The sequence below is a fragment of the Seriola aureovittata genome, chromosome 3 (assembly GCF_021018895.1).
Source record: "Seriola aureovittata isolate HTS-2021-v1 ecotype China chromosome 3, ASM2101889v1, whole genome shotgun sequence".
NCBI classification, from domain to species: Eukaryota; Metazoa; Chordata; class Actinopteri; order Carangiformes; family Carangidae; genus Seriola; species Seriola aureovittata.
Genome location: NC_079366.1, coordinates 26,255,849 through 26,273,040, shown reverse-complemented (window position 1 = coordinate 26,273,040; position 17,192 = coordinate 26,255,849). Strand labels below are relative to the sequence as shown.

General features: G+C 42.4%; 2 protein-coding genes across 2 annotated transcripts in view; one reads left to right on the top strand and one right to left on the bottom strand.

Moving 5' to 3' along the window:
* The first annotated feature begins 61 nt into the window (after positions 1–61).
* LOC130166104 (lipopolysaccharide-induced tumor necrosis factor-alpha factor homolog) lies at positions 62–2,158 on the top strand. The gene is made up of 4 exons (XM_056371447.1): positions 62–1,134; positions 1,638–1,667; positions 1,770–1,902; positions 2,033–2,158. Exons 1-4 carry the CDS (start codon positions 1,053–1,055, stop codon positions 2,139–2,141), a joined length of 354 nt encoding a protein of 117 aa, XP_056227422.1. The 5' UTR covers positions 62–1,052; the 3' UTR covers positions 2,142–2,158.
* Positions 2,159–2,742: 584 nt separating this feature from the next.
* LOC130166102 (uncharacterized) overlaps positions 2,743–17,192 on the bottom strand; it is a 28,619-nt gene continuing 14,169 nt past the window's right edge. The window contains exons 26-65 of the mRNA XM_056371445.1: positions 17,030–17,130; positions 16,775–16,893; positions 16,486–16,662; positions 16,360–16,391; positions 16,154–16,251; positions 15,272–15,294; positions 15,164–15,185; positions 15,045–15,072; positions 14,835–14,919; positions 14,584–14,730; positions 14,194–14,405; positions 13,952–14,055; positions 13,424–13,542; positions 13,171–13,326; positions 12,704–12,918; positions 12,420–12,505; positions 11,564–11,700; positions 11,344–11,469; positions 11,066–11,256; positions 10,670–10,758; positions 10,272–10,399; positions 10,025–10,152; positions 9,801–9,918; positions 9,417–9,635; positions 9,156–9,326; positions 8,250–8,399; positions 8,086–8,150; positions 7,872–8,001; positions 7,579–7,664; positions 7,348–7,477; positions 6,729–6,919; positions 6,520–6,610; positions 6,300–6,429; positions 6,027–6,217; positions 4,921–5,082; positions 4,704–4,840; positions 4,099–4,238; positions 3,870–3,964; positions 3,532–3,775; positions 2,743–3,287 (exon numbers count right to left, since the gene is read on the bottom strand). Coding sequence (XP_056227420.1) covers positions 3,196–3,287; positions 3,532–3,775; positions 3,870–3,964; positions 4,099–4,238; positions 4,704–4,840; positions 4,921–5,082; positions 6,027–6,217; positions 6,300–6,429; positions 6,520–6,610; positions 6,729–6,919; positions 7,348–7,477; positions 7,579–7,664; positions 7,872–8,001; positions 8,086–8,150; positions 8,250–8,399; positions 9,156–9,326; positions 9,417–9,635; positions 9,801–9,918; positions 10,025–10,152; positions 10,272–10,399; positions 10,670–10,758; positions 11,066–11,256; positions 11,344–11,469; positions 11,564–11,700; positions 12,420–12,505; positions 12,704–12,918; positions 13,171–13,326; positions 13,424–13,542; positions 13,952–14,055; positions 14,194–14,405; positions 14,584–14,730; positions 14,835–14,919; positions 15,045–15,072; positions 15,164–15,185; positions 15,272–15,294; positions 16,154–16,251; positions 16,360–16,391; positions 16,486–16,662; positions 16,775–16,893; positions 17,030–17,130 — 5,065 coding nt within the window. The 3' untranslated portion in view covers positions 2,743–3,195. The remainder of the gene's footprint in view (positions 3,288–3,531; positions 3,776–3,869; positions 3,965–4,098; positions 4,239–4,703; positions 4,841–4,920; positions 5,083–6,026; positions 6,218–6,299; positions 6,430–6,519; positions 6,611–6,728; positions 6,920–7,347; positions 7,478–7,578; positions 7,665–7,871; positions 8,002–8,085; positions 8,151–8,249; positions 8,400–9,155; positions 9,327–9,416; positions 9,636–9,800; positions 9,919–10,024; positions 10,153–10,271; positions 10,400–10,669; positions 10,759–11,065; positions 11,257–11,343; positions 11,470–11,563; positions 11,701–12,419; positions 12,506–12,703; positions 12,919–13,170; positions 13,327–13,423; positions 13,543–13,951; positions 14,056–14,193; positions 14,406–14,583; positions 14,731–14,834; positions 14,920–15,044; positions 15,073–15,163; positions 15,186–15,271; positions 15,295–16,153; positions 16,252–16,359; positions 16,392–16,485; positions 16,663–16,774; positions 16,894–17,029; positions 17,131–17,192) is intronic.

The following is a 17,192-nucleotide window of genomic DNA, read 5'->3' as shown; positions in this document are numbered from 1 at the left end:
TTATATTGCCGTTGACATGCAGGGTTGTGCATTCAAGGTTGGATGGTGGGTCCAGGTGGGCGGAGCTTGGAGGTGTGACAGAGTGGTGACTGCTTTGTTGTGACATCACAAAGTTACAGAAGTCCTTACGGCTCATTTTAAGGCTCAGTTTCTGAATACAGGCTGTGTGCATTTCTCTGCGGACTGAGCACTTTGATACTTTCACAGTGTTAATATAGAACCTAGACCTGATCTATAATCTACCTTTACACTATAAACGACCTTTAAAACAGCTGCTGTGACTGATGAGATTAGTGACATTGAACCGCACAGTTAAATTTGATAAATGAGCTTTAACTGTTTCGATGATGCCCCTTAGGGCCCAAGAATATGAATGCAGTTTTATCCTTTAGGGAACGTAGAGTGACAACAGACCGGCACTGTGTGACCATGAATCCAGTTCGACTGTGTTCAGCAAAGTCCTAAATGCCAGAATCTAATTTGGAGCAGCAGGAGCATGTGCTGTTAATTTAACTCTCAGTGAAAGGTCGTCTTCAGTTAGTGTCATGCACAGTTAACCTCTCACTCACAGATGTTTCTGTTTCCTGTTCTTAAAAATACCACAAGCTGCACTCACTGTTTGTCTTTATTCTTCAGTTATATTTGAAAATGGCGATTTATATGGTGTTAGCTGCTTCGGACTGAGACAATACAAAAGACAACAGTAGTAATTATTTCCCTTGACAACAGGGTACTGAGGGTAATGCTAGGCTGGATTTACATTGAAGATTTGTAGGTTATTTTTACTTAAGCATGTTAAAGCTTTAAGTTTACTTTCATTGCATTAATGTAAATCTACATGTTTGCGTTGAACATTAAAGTAAAGCACAATAGTGTTTCTCCCAGAGGCCACTTCAGTGAAAGAGAGGGTTAAGAAAAAATCAAACAAATGTGAAACCAAAGTATAAATATAAAAAAAAAATAACGTACATCAAAATCCCTCTCATGCACAGATCCTTGGTTTGGGATAGGGTTGGGTCAGTGAGGTTCGCACGACGATTCAAGCTGATCTCATGACGAGGTTGGCAGAGAAGGTGTCGCCCACACTGTGGGAAAACTGTCCGATCTGCAGTCACACATTCTTCTGCACAAACTGTAAGTACATTTAAATAAGTTACGGTTGACTTGTTTAAGTCATTGTCTCAGCATTTATAGGATTTTAGTGGGTATTTGTCAGATTGTTGTCCTTGTTTTATTGTGAACTTGGTTGCACTACGAATCAATGATGCTTAATCCTAATATACTGTGCATGTGTACATCTCTGTTTCATGATACAGATAAAGAAGATGTACACATGTATTACTATTTATAGTTATTATAGTTACTGCACATATTAATTAAATTAAAATTAAGCATTTATTCTACATATACATATTCATTTTGGAGTTCAAATGCAAGATCATTTCTTTAAGGTTTCATATTATTATGTTAAAGTTGTAGATGATAAAACGCATTTGTGATCCCTATAATTTATTTACAAATCATCCACATTTGTAAATCGGTTTTTTTTTTTTTTTTTTTTTTAAATGTATGCATTTGTGAGTAAGTTCATGTTGTGGCCTGTATTCACTGTCACCTTTGATATGAATTGTTCACAGGGACAATGGCAAATGCACAGGTGCCTGTTGGTGAGTCTGTCCTCCTCCTCACATGAGCAGCGGAGCTCTAATTGAAAAATTAATTCGATTCCAAACGATCTGTCCTCACCTCTCCCTCCTTGTTTCGTGCAGCGACAGTCGGCCCATTGGGAGACAGTCCGGTTCAGATTGTCTGTCCTAAGTGCAACCAGACGGTCCTCACCAAGGTGGACTACAGCGCCGGTCTGCTCACCTACCTGTTCTGTGGCGGCCTCTTCTTCTGTGGGTAAGAAGGCGTCACTTCGTCACACTATTCACCAAGAAAGAAATAGTTGGATATTTAATAGTTTTTTTTTTTCTCTGTTAATTATTGACCTTTAAAAGTATTGATAGGCTGAGCATGTTGTCCTCTCCAGCTTTGTTTTAGGTTGCTGTCTCATCCCGTTCTGTGTGGACCGGCTGAGAGACGCCAAGCACACCTGTCCTACCTGCAAGACTGTTCTCGGCCTGTATAAACGCTTATAACTGATGATAGAGCTGCAACGATTAGTTGGTTAATTGATTAGTTAATCAACAACAAATTAACCATCAGTTATTTTGATAATTGAACATTTATTAAATATATTTTTTAAGCATAAAAGCCAAACATTTGCTGGTTTCGTGCTTCTTTAATGTGAGAATTTGATGCTTTACTTCGTCTACATGATAGTAAACTGAATAGGGCATTTTCCACCATTTTGTGACCTTTTATACATAACAATATTAATCATGAAAGTAATGATTAGTTGCATCACTAACTGATATGTTTCCCTACCCAGGGTTAAACTTATAGCACATTCACCGGTCAGCAGTTTCCTCCTGAATGAACCAGTGTTGAACTCAATAAATTGAATTATGCTGAATCTGACAGTAATAAAGATTTCCACTGACAATGTTATATGTCGACTCATGCCTCTTATTCAGTTGTTATTTGCAGCATTAAGTTTTGCAGTGTTACAGCGGAGACTTAACAGCTCAAACTGTGTGTTGGTGCAGATAAAAAAATAATGTGACCCTCTCGTAACGTATTCCCTCTTCATCCGTGACAATAACAAACTGTGACCAAGCGAATGATGAGCTTTGATCATTATGCAAAGATAAACAATATGCATTTATTATTGAGCTCATAAATCTCCAGGCAAACTGTTCATTTTCATGGTAAGCCTGCTTAAACAAAGTGCTATGTCAAAATGGAAATGCAGCGTTACAGTGAGACGAATACAGTAGAAACTGTCACCTTCATTTTTCTTCCTTCATTTCAACAATTGAAACAACTGAAGCTTCAGGAAAATGGATACTAACTGATTGAGAATATATTATTTACATCTATGATGTTGTTATTGCACCATAATATATTTTATGCATAGTAAGCAATGTAATGTCACTTATGGTTGGAGGTAACCTTGGCTGTCTGCATCACGTCTTTGACATTATTTGCTTCTACTAGAGATAAATACACAACAACATTATTTCTTCATCTTCTCCACTTAACGATTCAGGACGGTGTGATTAAATAATTCGCCATGTGAGTCTTATTTCTTCACAGGGCGATGTGCTGAGAGGTGATGAAGAGCGTGAGGAGGAGGGAGAGGAGGGAGAGGCCAGCGTCTGCTCGGATTTGGACACTGTCCCCTAGAAAAAAACAGACACAAACACATTAGAGATCAGTTACACCATTTTCTCCATTATTGAATTAATATATCCAATTTCTAAAGTATTTATCTAACATCAATGCATCGAAACTATTAGAGAGTCCATGTCCATTAACCTAAATCATATAGTGTGAAACTCTCTTTTTTTTCTCTTGCCTTTCAGGGCTTCCGTAGACGAAGGGTTTGGCTAACAGGAAATTGTTTGCTCAATGGTCAATGCTCACCTGTGGTGGTAGACGAGCTCGCTGTGGATCCAGACCCAGCACTAGCAGTGGCTGATGAGCTGCTGGTAGCAGGAGCGGTGGTGGTGGGGTCAGCTCTACCTCCCACCAGACCCACTCCCAACGTATCGAGCTCCGACTGGAACTGCCTGCTGATCCAGCTGCGGACCAGCGTTTGGTTTTCATAGGACTTCAAATCTGCGAGGTTGGTGCCGAGAAGACCTTTAACCTCGTTAACGGTCAGGCTCTAGGGGAGAGAAGAGCAGAGGAATGTCAAACTCATGCGCAAAAAACACACACACACACTTATTTTATTTTAGTCCAGCAGAGCATAAACTGACCAGTACAACGCTCTCATCCAGGCTGGTGAACGTCGCCAAGTCCATGCTGACGTTTGAGACTGACAAACTTCTGGCAAAGCTTAAAGGTGCTCCCCCTGCAGGCCGGGAAGGAAATGAGCGATGAATACAATCAATTAGATAGTGAACTCAACTTTCAGGTTTTTCTGCATGCAGTGTGGATGTGTGTGTGTGTGTATGTGTGTGTGTGTGTGCGCGTGCGCTTGCCTACCCAAATAAGGTTGCATGAGCTGGAAGACGGGCGCAGAAATAGTTGAGCGGGCGTTTCCTCTAAATGCTTGTCTGGCGATGGTGAACAGTTCTGTCTTTTTCTCTGTGCTGCAGCTGGTGACATTGAGGGCAGTGGCGTCTCTGCAAGACACAAACACGCAGAGTTAGAGACAGGAAGTAGGTAAGAACAGCCCCCAAAGCTCGTCATATACTTGACAAGGATGTGAGGGGTACAGCCGGTGCTGGGAAACCATAAAAACAAACGGAGATCCCTCACACTGGAATCAGAGTTGCCTTCAACATCTATTATTTTGTAACATCATGATGATTTAACGACACTCGTATGTGCCAGATCATCCTTATTACATGTTGTGTGTCTGAGGAAGACCCATGTTTTCTGTTGTATGAGAAAACCACATCTCTGGTGGGAGGTACCTGAGCTTTCTGACAATAACTACTTCTATTAGTCTAAAAGAAAATGTGATCAGAATAATGGAAGGAGGAATTAGCATTTATAGAGCAACAGTGGTGAACATTGTTTGGGTTTAGTGTCACAATACCGGTGTAACAATCCTCCAAACACACGCATGACCTTTGACTCCTTACTTGAGGCTTTGTTGGGAAATGTTCTTTAAAACGTCGACGTCCAGGGAGCAGAGGTTGACTCCTCCGATGGCGTTGAGCTCTGCGCTGCCGAGTTTATTCCCCGCCTTACTCAGATACTTAGAGATGACGGCTTTAGCCTGGACGAGGAGAAAAACATGCGTTCATGAGAACAGAACACAGAGCAGAACACGCTCCACTTGTTGACTCGTTTGCTCACCAGACTCGGGTCCCACTGCCCGTTGGACGAGTCCATCAAAGCGGCGAGTGTGTCGAGCTCAGTGATGCTCCACTTGTTGATGTCATCAGCAGTGGCCAGACGAGACGCAGGGCCTAAGAGCTGAACCTGATCCTCTGGGATGGTGGAGTTGGCAGCGTAAGCCTATAAATATGTGTTTATATATATATATATATATGTTATGTTTCGCCTGGCAGAGAATCAGATAATCTGTTAAACATTTTCTGTGGAGGTTTATTTGCATAAAGACACAGAAAGTGAAGAGAAGAAACGGAGAGAGAAAACACAGAGCTGCTGATTATGTATCGGAGAGGAAACTACAGAGCGTTTGCACTGCAGGTATTTTCTTAGAAACTGCTCATTTCACACTCTCAGTTCAACGTTTCATTGTTTTCCCTAAACGGTGAAATAGTTTTATTAGCTCTTTCTCCTCCTCTGATGTTTAAAACCAGTTAAGATCCATCTTTTCCTTCAGATTTTTGTTTGTTTGTTATTGGTGCAAAATATTATTTAAATCAAAACTCCTGGTAGAAACTTCTAACTCTCTTGTGTCGTGTTCATGGCTCCTAGAAAGTCTGAGATCCGATCATCAGGAGTTTATTAACCGTTTATTAACATCCATTCAAGTCTTCAAGGTTAATTCCACTGCAGCTTCTCTCAAAAAGGAACAAAATATATTATCCCATCTTATAATAAACATAATCATCGTCGTATGCAATAATATGCATCTAATGGCAAAGTCAACTCTACTGTTTATAATGCTCCGTGGACTTGTACTTGCAAAATCAGTATCTTGAATAATCCTTTAAATCCTTTAAATATTTCACATATTTTTACATTTGTAATTTGGGTTTTGTATTTTCATTGTGTTTTTATTTTTATCTTGAGTAACTGTCTGCATGTAGCTCGTTTTGTTGTTTCATCTTTGTGAAGCACTTTGTAATGTCTGGTATTGATAAGTTATTATTATCATCATCATCATCAATTCTGTCTCTTACAGTTATCTTTTTATCTGAACCACCTGAAGTCTTATCGCTCAATTTAAAAAGGCATTAGCAAACACACCCTCACAGGCTTCCGTCACCTACCTCCCGGAGCTTGCTGAGAACGATCTCGAGGTATTCCACCTGGTCCACCTTGGCAGTGATGGCGTCCAGGTTGTCGACCACGGTCGCGGCGCTGAGGCAGCAGTTGAACTGGGTCACGTCGTCGTAGTCGAAGGGGAACGTCTCGTCGCTGATAGTCACCTGAGTGATCGTGCCCACGGTGCACTCGTTGACTAAAATACAGGAGGGGAAAAAACAGTTAAAACAGGTAGATTCATGATGAAAGAGTGAGCTGGAGATGAGCGAGAGGCTGACCTGTAGATCGCTTTGACCTATTTTTCATGGACAGTCTTATTTCGTTCTTCAGCCTCCTCTTCTTCTGTCTGCTCACTCCGCTCCTCCTGGCTTCTTCCAGGAAGGACTTCAGGAACTGGCGCTTCGTTTTCTGCTCACAAGAAGAAAAACAGATGCATGATGTTTTTTAAAAAAAAAAGTCACCTCATCTACTACATGAAGACATTTGTGCGATACTCACTTTATCAAAGTTTTCATAGAAAGTTGAGGTCAGATACAGCGGCAGCATCCCGAGGTCCTCCAGAGTCTGTTGAGTCCATGTCGATGGAGCTCTGGTTATTGGGGAAAAAAACAACAACAAAAAACAATGTAAAAAAAAAAAAAGACAGGCTCCAACATTTACTGTTTCATGATCTTTTAAAGAAAAACTGAAAGTTGCTGCTGACGCACCCGAACTGTGTTTTCCCGCCCAGCAGCAGGGCCTGAGCAGCTGAAGCCTGAGCGTCAGTGAGGTCCGGGCAGTTCTTCAGCTTATCCAGAACAGACGGGTCAGAGTTCTCGATGTAGGACCCATCCAGAGTGCAGCACATGTTTCCCAACACCAGGATATTATCTTTAGTCAAACTCGTGTTTGTGATACCCTTAGAAAATAAAGCAAGAAAGGACAGGATTACTTTACGTCATACATGCTTTAGATGGGTGGTTTGTTTGTTCTGTTGTTTGTATTTGTATCATAAAATACAATAAAAATAAAATTTGAAATAATAATTCTTAATAGCATTTTAATAGAATAATAATAGAATATGAAGTAGAGATCTTAAAACCTGGTTTTCTGAAGCTCTTCTTGAATTTCAGTCAGTCGTCTTGACTATGGACTAATTTAAGATTAATTTCAGCTACATATGTTAAATAAACAAGTTCAACAATATTCCTGAGAAAACCAGTTGAAATTTAGTTTAATAGGCTACTTAAATAAAAAAAACTTAAGAAGAGATGTGATGCTATAAACTCTCTGTCCAACACATCGGTTTCATGCTTTGTATTGGAACATATTGTTCGTCGCTCTCACCAGGCAGCTCCTGGCATTAACAAACAGAGCGGTACGTTTGTAGCTGAGGGCGGAGGAGAAGACGGAGAAGTCTGCATCTGCCAGCTGTTCGAAGTAGGACCTGCAGCTGGCCTGTGGCACCAGAGAGTAACTGTGGAGGGAGACGGACAGACAGTAACTCGCACGAACGTTGCTCTGACAAAACCTGTTTTTAGCTTCAGCCCAACACAAATACTAACAATCTAAACTCACTCATAGTACAGCAGCACATCAGGAGGATAGAGGTCGAAGCTGGTCATGTTTGTGTCTTCTCTAATGTAGTTGTACATGCAGGTGAGCTGTGGGTGAGATCAACAACAAGTCACAATCTCTCCTTTAGTGATCAGCGGTGATTTGATTATTCATATTTACCAACCTAAATATATGTGAACATTTACAATATTCTAAAGTGTTGGTATTTGTAGTCCCCTGAAATCTAACCATAAACATGGTCATCTTAAAAGGTAATGATCTATGATATCATATCTTCTCCCAGTCGCTCTCACCTGAGACTCCACCAGCACCACCTTGTTCCTGCCTCTCCTCCGACAGGCTCTGACCAGCCTCCTGATCTGCACCGTCTGAATAGTCCTCACTCCGGTGCAGGTGAAGCCTTGTAGCACAAAGGATGACAAACTACACAAACACGCAGCACGTTATGTACCACTTGCAATCCACCTGCAGGACATTTTCCACCTGAAACGTATTTTAAAAACTCACCTGTTTGGACTTCCCAGCTCTGCGGTTGCACTTTCCACAGCTATTCGATTGAAGAATAACTCAGCCTAAAGGAAAAGATACGACAGGTAAAGACATGCAGCAGGTGTATTGAGCACAAAAGCGTGTATTTCTCCATTGCAGCCCCCCCCCCCCCCCCCCCCCACCTGCTGCCGTTTCCATTTCTTCTTGTTGAGTGTTTTGATGACGTCGGTGTTATTTGAGAAGCCCAGCAGCAGAGCTCGAGGGATCTCAGTGGCTATCTCATCAGGAACGTTCTGTATGATCGCGTCGCTGTCGCTCTGCACTGATATGATCTAGGAGAAGACGGTTACATCACTTTGTTAAAACACTTTACACCTTTAGACAAATTGGACATTCCAGCTATTTATACGGGACATTATTGTTGTGTGTTGCATAAAGCAGGGTGACCTCTAGAATCAAGCCGTGATCAATAGAGGCTCAGGAAACAGACAAAACAAGTGAACCTCTGTTCTCACAAGGCATGCTGGATCTAGCGTCTCGCAAACAGCTGTACCTTTGGCTTCTTTACACCCACACAAAGAAAAAGAAATATCAACAGTTTTCTAAGAATGGTGCAAAAAGCAAAACGCTAAACGCTAACCCTAACTAGCAACCAGCGTTCCCGTGAGAGAAATCGCTTGTGGTTCATCACAGTACATTATTATCCCAGTTTGAGTCTTATTCTGGTTGTGATCACATTTGGGATATGGTGTTTACATGGAACATGAGAAACTTGGTTATTTATGTATGTAAGTATATGTGTGATCAAAACAATATCTGATCATCTGATTCCTCAGCCACTACGTTCTTCACCAACACAGCCTGTTGAGAAACCTGGATGAGGTGTTTACACGCCGCAGCATCCTGGTTTCTATCAGAGTTCTCCAAAACCTGGATTTTGAAGTTTTCTTCCACCACTTTCCCCTAACTTCCCCGAATCGAGGGGCCCGAAGAGAGAGGTGAATTTATACGTACAAATAAGACTGAAAGGCAACTGTTTTACATTCATCTATGTTACAAATCCCACGGCAGAAATCTAACTGTCATACCTGAGTAACGAAGACCTGCTGGACGATCTGTGGAGCCGACATCAAGTTCAGCAGGAACGTAGGATCATTAGATGCCGTGAGAAGCTGGGAGCCACTGATGCTGCTGAACACTGTTGAAGGAACTCCCACGACCAGAGAGCCCAGCATGAGCAGCGACGACGTGCTGTTGATCTGGTGAGAGGAGGAGAGGACAGCATCACCACTAAGATAACTTCAGACAGACAGACAGACAGACAGACAGACAGACAGACAGACAGCTACCTGCAGGGCCCCTGAAGACATCAGAGACTGGATAATGGCCTTGGCCTGACCTTCGTTCCAGCCCATCACACTGCTGAGAGTGCTCAGAGCAGCGAATAGGTCCTCAGGCTTTATCGCCTTGATCTGGCCTGTGGACATGCCGGAGCTTTCGTTACCCAGGGCAGCGATGGCCGTGGCGTCAATGTTGTCGCCGAGGTTACCCGCCAAAGCTGCAGAAATCTACGATGACCGAAGAGAAAAGCGTCAGTTTCGGAGTAAAAACACAATGTGGTGCCCTTTGTATGGATTTACATCATTTTCATATTCTTTCTATTGTTACAGATTTTTCCTCGGTAGTAGAAAACTGTCCCGCTGATGCAGGTGTGTTCTGTGTGTTTTTATTACCTGTGAGTCCAGGTCTGTACAGAGAGTGGTCAGGTTGTGCAGCACTATCATACTTTCTTCCGCAGTCAGCTGGCTGAATGCTGGACCGGGAGCGACACAGCGAAACACCAGAGGCAGCCTGCAGAGAGAGCGAGAGAGAGAGAGAGAGAGAGAGAGAAGAATTGATTTTAGGATGAAAAACATTTGGAGGCTATAACACACACATTTCACACGTTGAGACTCACAATAAGGGGTTGAAGTTGCTGTCCTGCTGATAAACGAGCTCGGTGTAGTAGTTGGTGAGGTTGAGAGGGAAGGAGGAGTGGTTGAAGAGGGCGAGATTCAGAGGGTTCACTGTAAACACCTGGATAACCTGCAGGGAGGAGGGAGCACTATGAACAACATTTATCCAGCTGTCGCCAGATATTTCTTTATTCATTTCAACCCCAGTGGACAAAAGCCTGAGCTGTTGTTCAGGAATGAGCTCAGTACCTGCGGCGATCCAAACATCTGAAGATCCTCCAGAGTGAGGAAAGGCAAGAAGGGGCCGATGTACTCAGCAAACCAGGCTGTAGAGTTCAGCTCTGGGTCGCTGGGATCGTAACATCTTGGCACCGTAGCTACAACGACAAGTTATAAATATTTCAGTGGAGATTTTACACTGAGCAGAGAGATAAATAAAGAATACAAAATACAATTTAGAAATATACCGAGACTGCTCGTTCTCCTGACAGCTGTGAATCATTTAACGCACTTCAACATTGTGCAACAACGCTTCATATGGGCCTGACTCGGTGCCGTGGGAACCAGGCCTCTGCTGGGCCAGGACAAACACAAACATGCGGCCCATGAGTTTTAAAGAGGAGCGCTGCGTTACTCTGAAGACTGACCTGAGGTGAGGTAGGCACTGACGGTGTCGAACACATCTCGCCTCCCAAAGTCTGCAGCTGTGTAGTTGTATTCACCAAGACCTGAAACACTGAAACAAAACAATCAGAACACATGATTTGAAAACCACTAAAATAAGAGAAATCCTACTATTGGACAGTTTATTTAAGTGATTTAAATTCATTGAAGTATTTTTGAATTTATACGCTGAGGATCTTCATAGAGAAAAAGGCCAATATGTACTTAAGGGGAAAGTTTATTGTAGGACATATCCATAACATATAGGAGTTACAATGGGAGAAACTGATTATTTTGATTGTGTGTGTGTGTGTGTGTGTGTGTGTGTGTTTTCATGTTGAACACATTTAGAGAAATTGACATGATTGAAATGAACGTACAGCTTTTGGAAAGCTGGGCAGGTGGCGTTGTGTGTGACGTTGGGGCTGATCAGATTCTTCGTGAGGAACACCAAGTAGTTTCGGAGGCGCTGGTCAAACCAAGCGTTGACCTCTGACCTCGCGGAGCTGCTGAGAGCGATGGGCCAGACGCAAGGCAGCGTGGGCCGCCTCACCGCCGCCGGCAGAGACTCCTGTAGCGAATATACACAGCAATTTGGTTATGTGCAATATGCAATATGTTTGCATTTCTTCTGTGCGTTTGCGAGTGTGGTACATACGGTCTCCAGGAACGTCGGTGTCTGGTTGTAGCTGTTGTAGAGCACGCAGAGCTCTGCATCGCTGTCGACAACGTCAGGACGACTGAGGAATTCCTTAAGATCTGATCGAGACATGGAGTTCACCAACTAGAAGAAGAAGAGCAAACATAAAATAAGTCTCTACTCCTCATTTGTTTTCTAACTTTCTCCTCATGCGCCTCTCTTATTTCTGGACACAAACCTGAGGCATTCTGTCGTGAGGCATGAGCGACAGGAAGGTGGTCAGGTTGGGGAACTGGAATCCCAGGAATGTACGCTCCAGGAAACTATAGAAACTGTGGTTGTAGTTGTCGCCGTAGCAGCGGAGAGGCGTTGGTCCTAGAATAAGGGAGAGTGAAAGAGGCCAGCTGTCAAACAAACTCTGATCCACTGAGTTCAAATGAAGCGTGAACGTTTAGTTTCAGAGATGGTGAATCGAAGGTTATGGTGGGGTAAATGTTTGTCACAACATACATTTGCTTGCTGTAAACTGCTGTCGATGGTTTTAATAAGAATTTGTCATTTTCTCAAAAACTCAGTGAACAATAGAAATACTGAGCAGTACTCTCCATCAGAGAGTTAGGAAAGTATCCATATCATCCATACTTAAATTAAAGTTTTAGTGACTTACAGTTTCAGTGCTCTCTCAGGACAGCACTTCAAAACACACTTTACAATTTCCAGACACTTTCAGGGGTTTATAGATTGAATATACAAGAGTAATCTGTCAGCACATCAGTCCCGTACAGAAGTCAAAGCTGTGGAGTTTCTTTTCTAAACAAACTCTGTTTCTGTTTATGGTCCAGTGTCTCTATCCAAAACACACCGTGCGTTCCCCCGAAACCTGACTATTGTGTCGATTGTGTTTCTTCCTTCTATTTCCTTCCTCATAAAACATTTGCAAAGTCATTTGTTTTTCTATTTGAGATCGGCGTTATTTACATGCACGCTTGGCAGCTCGCAGTATTGCTTTACCGCCACACGTCAACTGAAGCGTGAAACCGCCGGCGGGAAAGTGAAAAACTGTTACTGGTTTCCTTTCAGTGTGATTTCTTTACCTCTGAGAGTCTGAACGATGTGGTTGTGGATTTCTGTCTTTGCATCTTCATTGAGAGATGAGATTGTTGAGTTTAGGTCCTCTATTCTGAAATTAAAAAAATAAGATAAAATAAAAAAACAAGGCAATCGCTGATATTTGTTTCTGATGTATTACTACATTCATTGACATTTGGAGGGAATCACATAGGAGCAGCTGTAGAAACAAGCCACTATAAATTACATTTACTAAGACGAAAAGAGAAAAGAGATCATTGCCGCGTGACTTTCATGACTGCACACGTACCCCTGCACCTCGACGCTGCAGTTCCTTCCTGTCAGGATCCTGAAGAACGGTGCAACGTGGAGCGGTGACAGGTTGACCAGCAGGGGGCGCAGTCGGTTGTGAAGCCACAGCAACACGTTGGAGTCGCTCACTGAGTGATCTGAGAGGTTTGCTCGATCAAACACAACCTGTAACATGGCCGACCTCACCGGAGAGGGGAGCATGTTTCCGTGAGCCTGCAGAAAAAGAGAAAAGACAAAGTAAGGATGAGGAAATGCAACCGCACAGAGGAAAAGCTTAAACAAGAAACCCTCTATTTTTTTTTACCTTTTAAGAAACAGAATTTAAGAAACCACCAATAAACAGTATGTTAGAAACGTTTGACTCATGACGTATTCTACCTTGGATAAGCAGGTAACAGTTGTTTTCTAAGTCATTATCTGAGAACTGACGCTTGCAGGAAGTCTGTAAGTATGAGGCAGACTCACCACGATGGCAGGTGAGAAGTCATCAAAGAAGGTAGTGAGTTTTGGGCCGGGGACGTGTTTCATCAACATGTTGACCTGGGCTGCAGAGGTGAGCTGGCCAGGTGTGGCGGACACCTCTGCCAGCTGTCTGACAGTCAGCTGTGGCAACGCTTCCATCTGCACGTACACGAACGCACACGTACAAAGGAGGTCAAACAAACAAAAAAACACAAGCAAATAAACAAACACAATAAAAGAAAACAGGAGAAGGTACCGCTGAGAAGTTGGAGTAGAGCATCTGGAGGTCGCTGACGGACACGAGGGCAGAGAAACCTCCCAGGTTCTGCTGCAGCCACTCTCCACTGTTGTTTATGTGTGAGCTGCAGCTGGGGTCTGACCCACGGAAACACACAGGACAAACACAACGTTACTCCTGTAAATGTACCTGTTTACTTCATGCATCGTGTACAAGACACCTTGCTGACTGTAGTATATTTTTAATGTGATGTTCTGTTATATATCACAGCAGTGATAAGGATTTAAAAATTTACCCAAAACCAGAAGATTATTTAAACAGACGTTTCAACTGAATCAAGATTTTAACTGATGAAGGTCAAAGGTCCTGACTGAGATCCAGCTTAATAAATTTGTGTTTTTGAGTCAGTATGGAGGCAGTCATTTTGCCTTGCACCTACGTCTGTTTTCATCCATCCAACGGTTTTGTTTTGACTTTTATTCTCGTTGCTTTCATGCTTTTACTTTAACTATAACACCCTGTCTTCATGATGATGCGAGCACCGACCTGCAGTGTTGTTCCTGGTCAGGAAAACTTTAATGAAGTGTGTGTAGACGGACATCTGCCGGGCTCGTGTCATGCGTGGCTGGAGACGACTCAAAATCTGCACACTGTGTTTCAGAAATGAGTCGATATGATTAATGCAGACTGTGACAATAATTTGACATCACCAGAGAATCGGGTCAGAGTGGGTGAAGGTGGCGGGAGAAGGTGTGAGAGGCTCCTATGATAAACACTGCGCTGCTTACATGCGTTGGTAGGTGCTGCAGTTCAGCCCCTTTGTGGTGAGACATGACAGGAAGTCGGGGGAAACAGCAGGTAGAAAGGGGCGGAGCCGGTGGTTGAACCACAGCTGGATGAGGGCAGGGTCGTTGAAGCTGAGCTCGTTGAAGGCATCCAATCGGATTTCTCGTATAGAGTCCAGAACCATTGACAAAGCAGGATTTCTGGGGTCCAGAGTCTACAAGAAAGATTAGACACCCAGGGTCCAGGTCAGGTCTGATAGTTTCTGATATTTTAACAACTTCACGCAGGTTTTGTCACACAGAGAGAAAAAGTAACACGGTATAGTGGTATAGTTCAAACTATCAGAATGCTAATGCCTTACACTACAGAAAAGCATAATTGCTCATTTGCACCTTGTTGGATAGAAGATCCAGAGCTTCATCGAGCACACGGGACGCTTTGGAGAGGAGAAGCTTCCAGGCGGGTCTGGATCCGCTGGAGTTGGAGGAGCGATTACACATCAGCATCACTGCCAGATCCTCTGCTGTTAACGCCGTCAGCTGCGTGAAGACGGAGCAGGATGACAACAGGTGAGAAAACATGCTGACTGACTGACTGTTTTTCTTACAGTGGTAGTTTCAGGACGGGCTGTTGATCTTCTTACCGAGGCGCAGGCAAATTCCTCAACGGCAAAGTCACACAAACGTCCGTTCATCTTCCCGCTGTCAAGGTGGAGCTGCAGCGCTGTGCTGGGGTTTAAAAGTGAAAAAATTGTGTTGACATTATATCTGGAACAATGCGTCTAACCCAGAATAAGATAAGAATATAAGGTAGATGTTATAAAATAAAGATAAGATTGTTGTATAAATCCCACCTGTTCACTCCAGCACAGATTTCAGTTTCTGTAAAAAACAGCAATAAATTAATAAATGGTGAAACATTAAAATATTGAATTTTTGAAAAATTATATTTTTAAGAAGTGAGACAACTCACCGTTTGTCATGGTAAAATTGCACTAGGGGGAAAGAAAGAATAAGGTGGTCATGCATCTTGTATCATAATATGAGACAATATGAAAATTAAAAATACCAATTTAATTACCTCTCCGCTGTATATGACGCAACCTATAATAAAGACACAGGTAAATGTAAATTACTTATCCTGGCATAAACATATTAAAATGCATTTAAATGACACAATTTACATTATGGGAATGTAATGATAGGAAAATAAAGACGTGTTCATGTTCAGGGAAGATGGAAACCTTAGACACTGCACAGAATCAGCTGTTACCACCTGAATTCACTTGAATAAGTCTTTTAAAGCGCAGCCTTTATTACCGGATTACACACTGTCTGCTGAGAAAATTACCAGGTGAAAAGCTCGTACACTGAGGATACAATGAGGCGTAAAGCTGATTACTGTAGTGATCATCAGGAGTGGCTGTGGAATTTCTTATCAAACTAAAAATGTTTTTATCCAATCCAACTGAATGTTTTGATTGTTCTCTGTCAACGTGACGCCAGCAGGAACAAGGGGTCAGATTCCAGGACAACATTACAGCTTTTACATGATCACGTGAACTGACAGGAAAGAACCAGTTTGTGAACTGATGGTGATATGTTTACACTTTCATTTAGTCCCATGTTTATACTTTGTGACTGTGTTTTCAAGCTGTAAAACACCTTCTGACCTGCCAGTTGCTCAGTCTTTATAAATGTATCCCGTGCAGCCAAACAATATCGAACCCCACAGTATTTTATTTTATATTCTGATGGAGATACTTAAGTTTTATAACATACCAAATGATCAAGGTGAATTTGGGAGAAATTTGTTTTAAATTTATACAAAATACATCTGGAATATTTCCATTTTATTGACTGGTGCAGCCGTTGAAAGGTTAAAAAGTCTCACACAAAAAGAGTATATATTGTTATATACTCCTGTGTATGTTGATATTATTTTCCAGACTGCGCTTCTCACCTGGTGGTATGTGCTCGGACAAGGCTATCTTGGCGTAGGTGATGTTTGAGGCTATATCAAGAGAAACTTCAGCCATGGCCAGGTCCAGTCTGGTAAACCTGGAACAACAAAAATATGTGGAATTAACATCACAATGAAATAATTAAAACGATTATTTACAATAACCATGAAAAAAAAAAAAACAACATATTTAGATATGAACTTACAGTGTCTTGTATGATGAACAGGAAAGGTTCCCCTTGAAATGCAGAAAACAAAGATGAATACTTAACAGGGAAAGCAAAGTGAAAACTCTGAATGAAGAATAAAAGAGGAACCTTATGATTTTTTACCTGGTCAAGGAACATGACGAGGTAGAACAGGAACTCAGATAATTTCTTCTGCTCAGGAGCCTCAGTCAGGTAATCAAACAGCATATTGATGATGACATCTTTATCTGGGAGAGTAGGAAGAGGCAACACCAGCAGCTCTGCACTCTGCTTCGGAGTCAGGAGTCTTAGGACCTCCAGCTGAAAAGACGTAAGGGAAAAAGAAAGTTCATCACTGCTGCTAACGAGAAAGTAATAACAGCACCGGCCGCTTCTTTTTAATCCCTTGTTGTTTGCAAAAGTGTAATCTCACCGGGTTGAAGCGAGGGTTGAGATGCAGCAGCTCTCCGAGAGACAAAAACACTGAAAATGGCCCCAGGTTGTCCCTCAGCCACTCTGCGCTGCCTACGGAGCCGTTCACGCAGCCTGGACCTGGAGCACATCAGGCAGATAAAGACATATCTGTAAATGCTGTCACGCTTTTTCAACTTTTAAGTCCACCCAAGCTTAAGACTACGAAATGGATCTGAAATTAGTAACAGCATTGTAGTCAAAGTGCAGCGAGTACCTGAGTGTGGTTGTGACAGAAAACGCTGGATGAAATCCTTCACGACCACGTGCTGCTGCTTCAAGGTCGTGTTATCAAACTGGTGGATAAATACCTGCAGTCTGACAATAACATCACAGACAGAGGGTTGATAGATTAGCTGCACACATTAAAACACAGAACT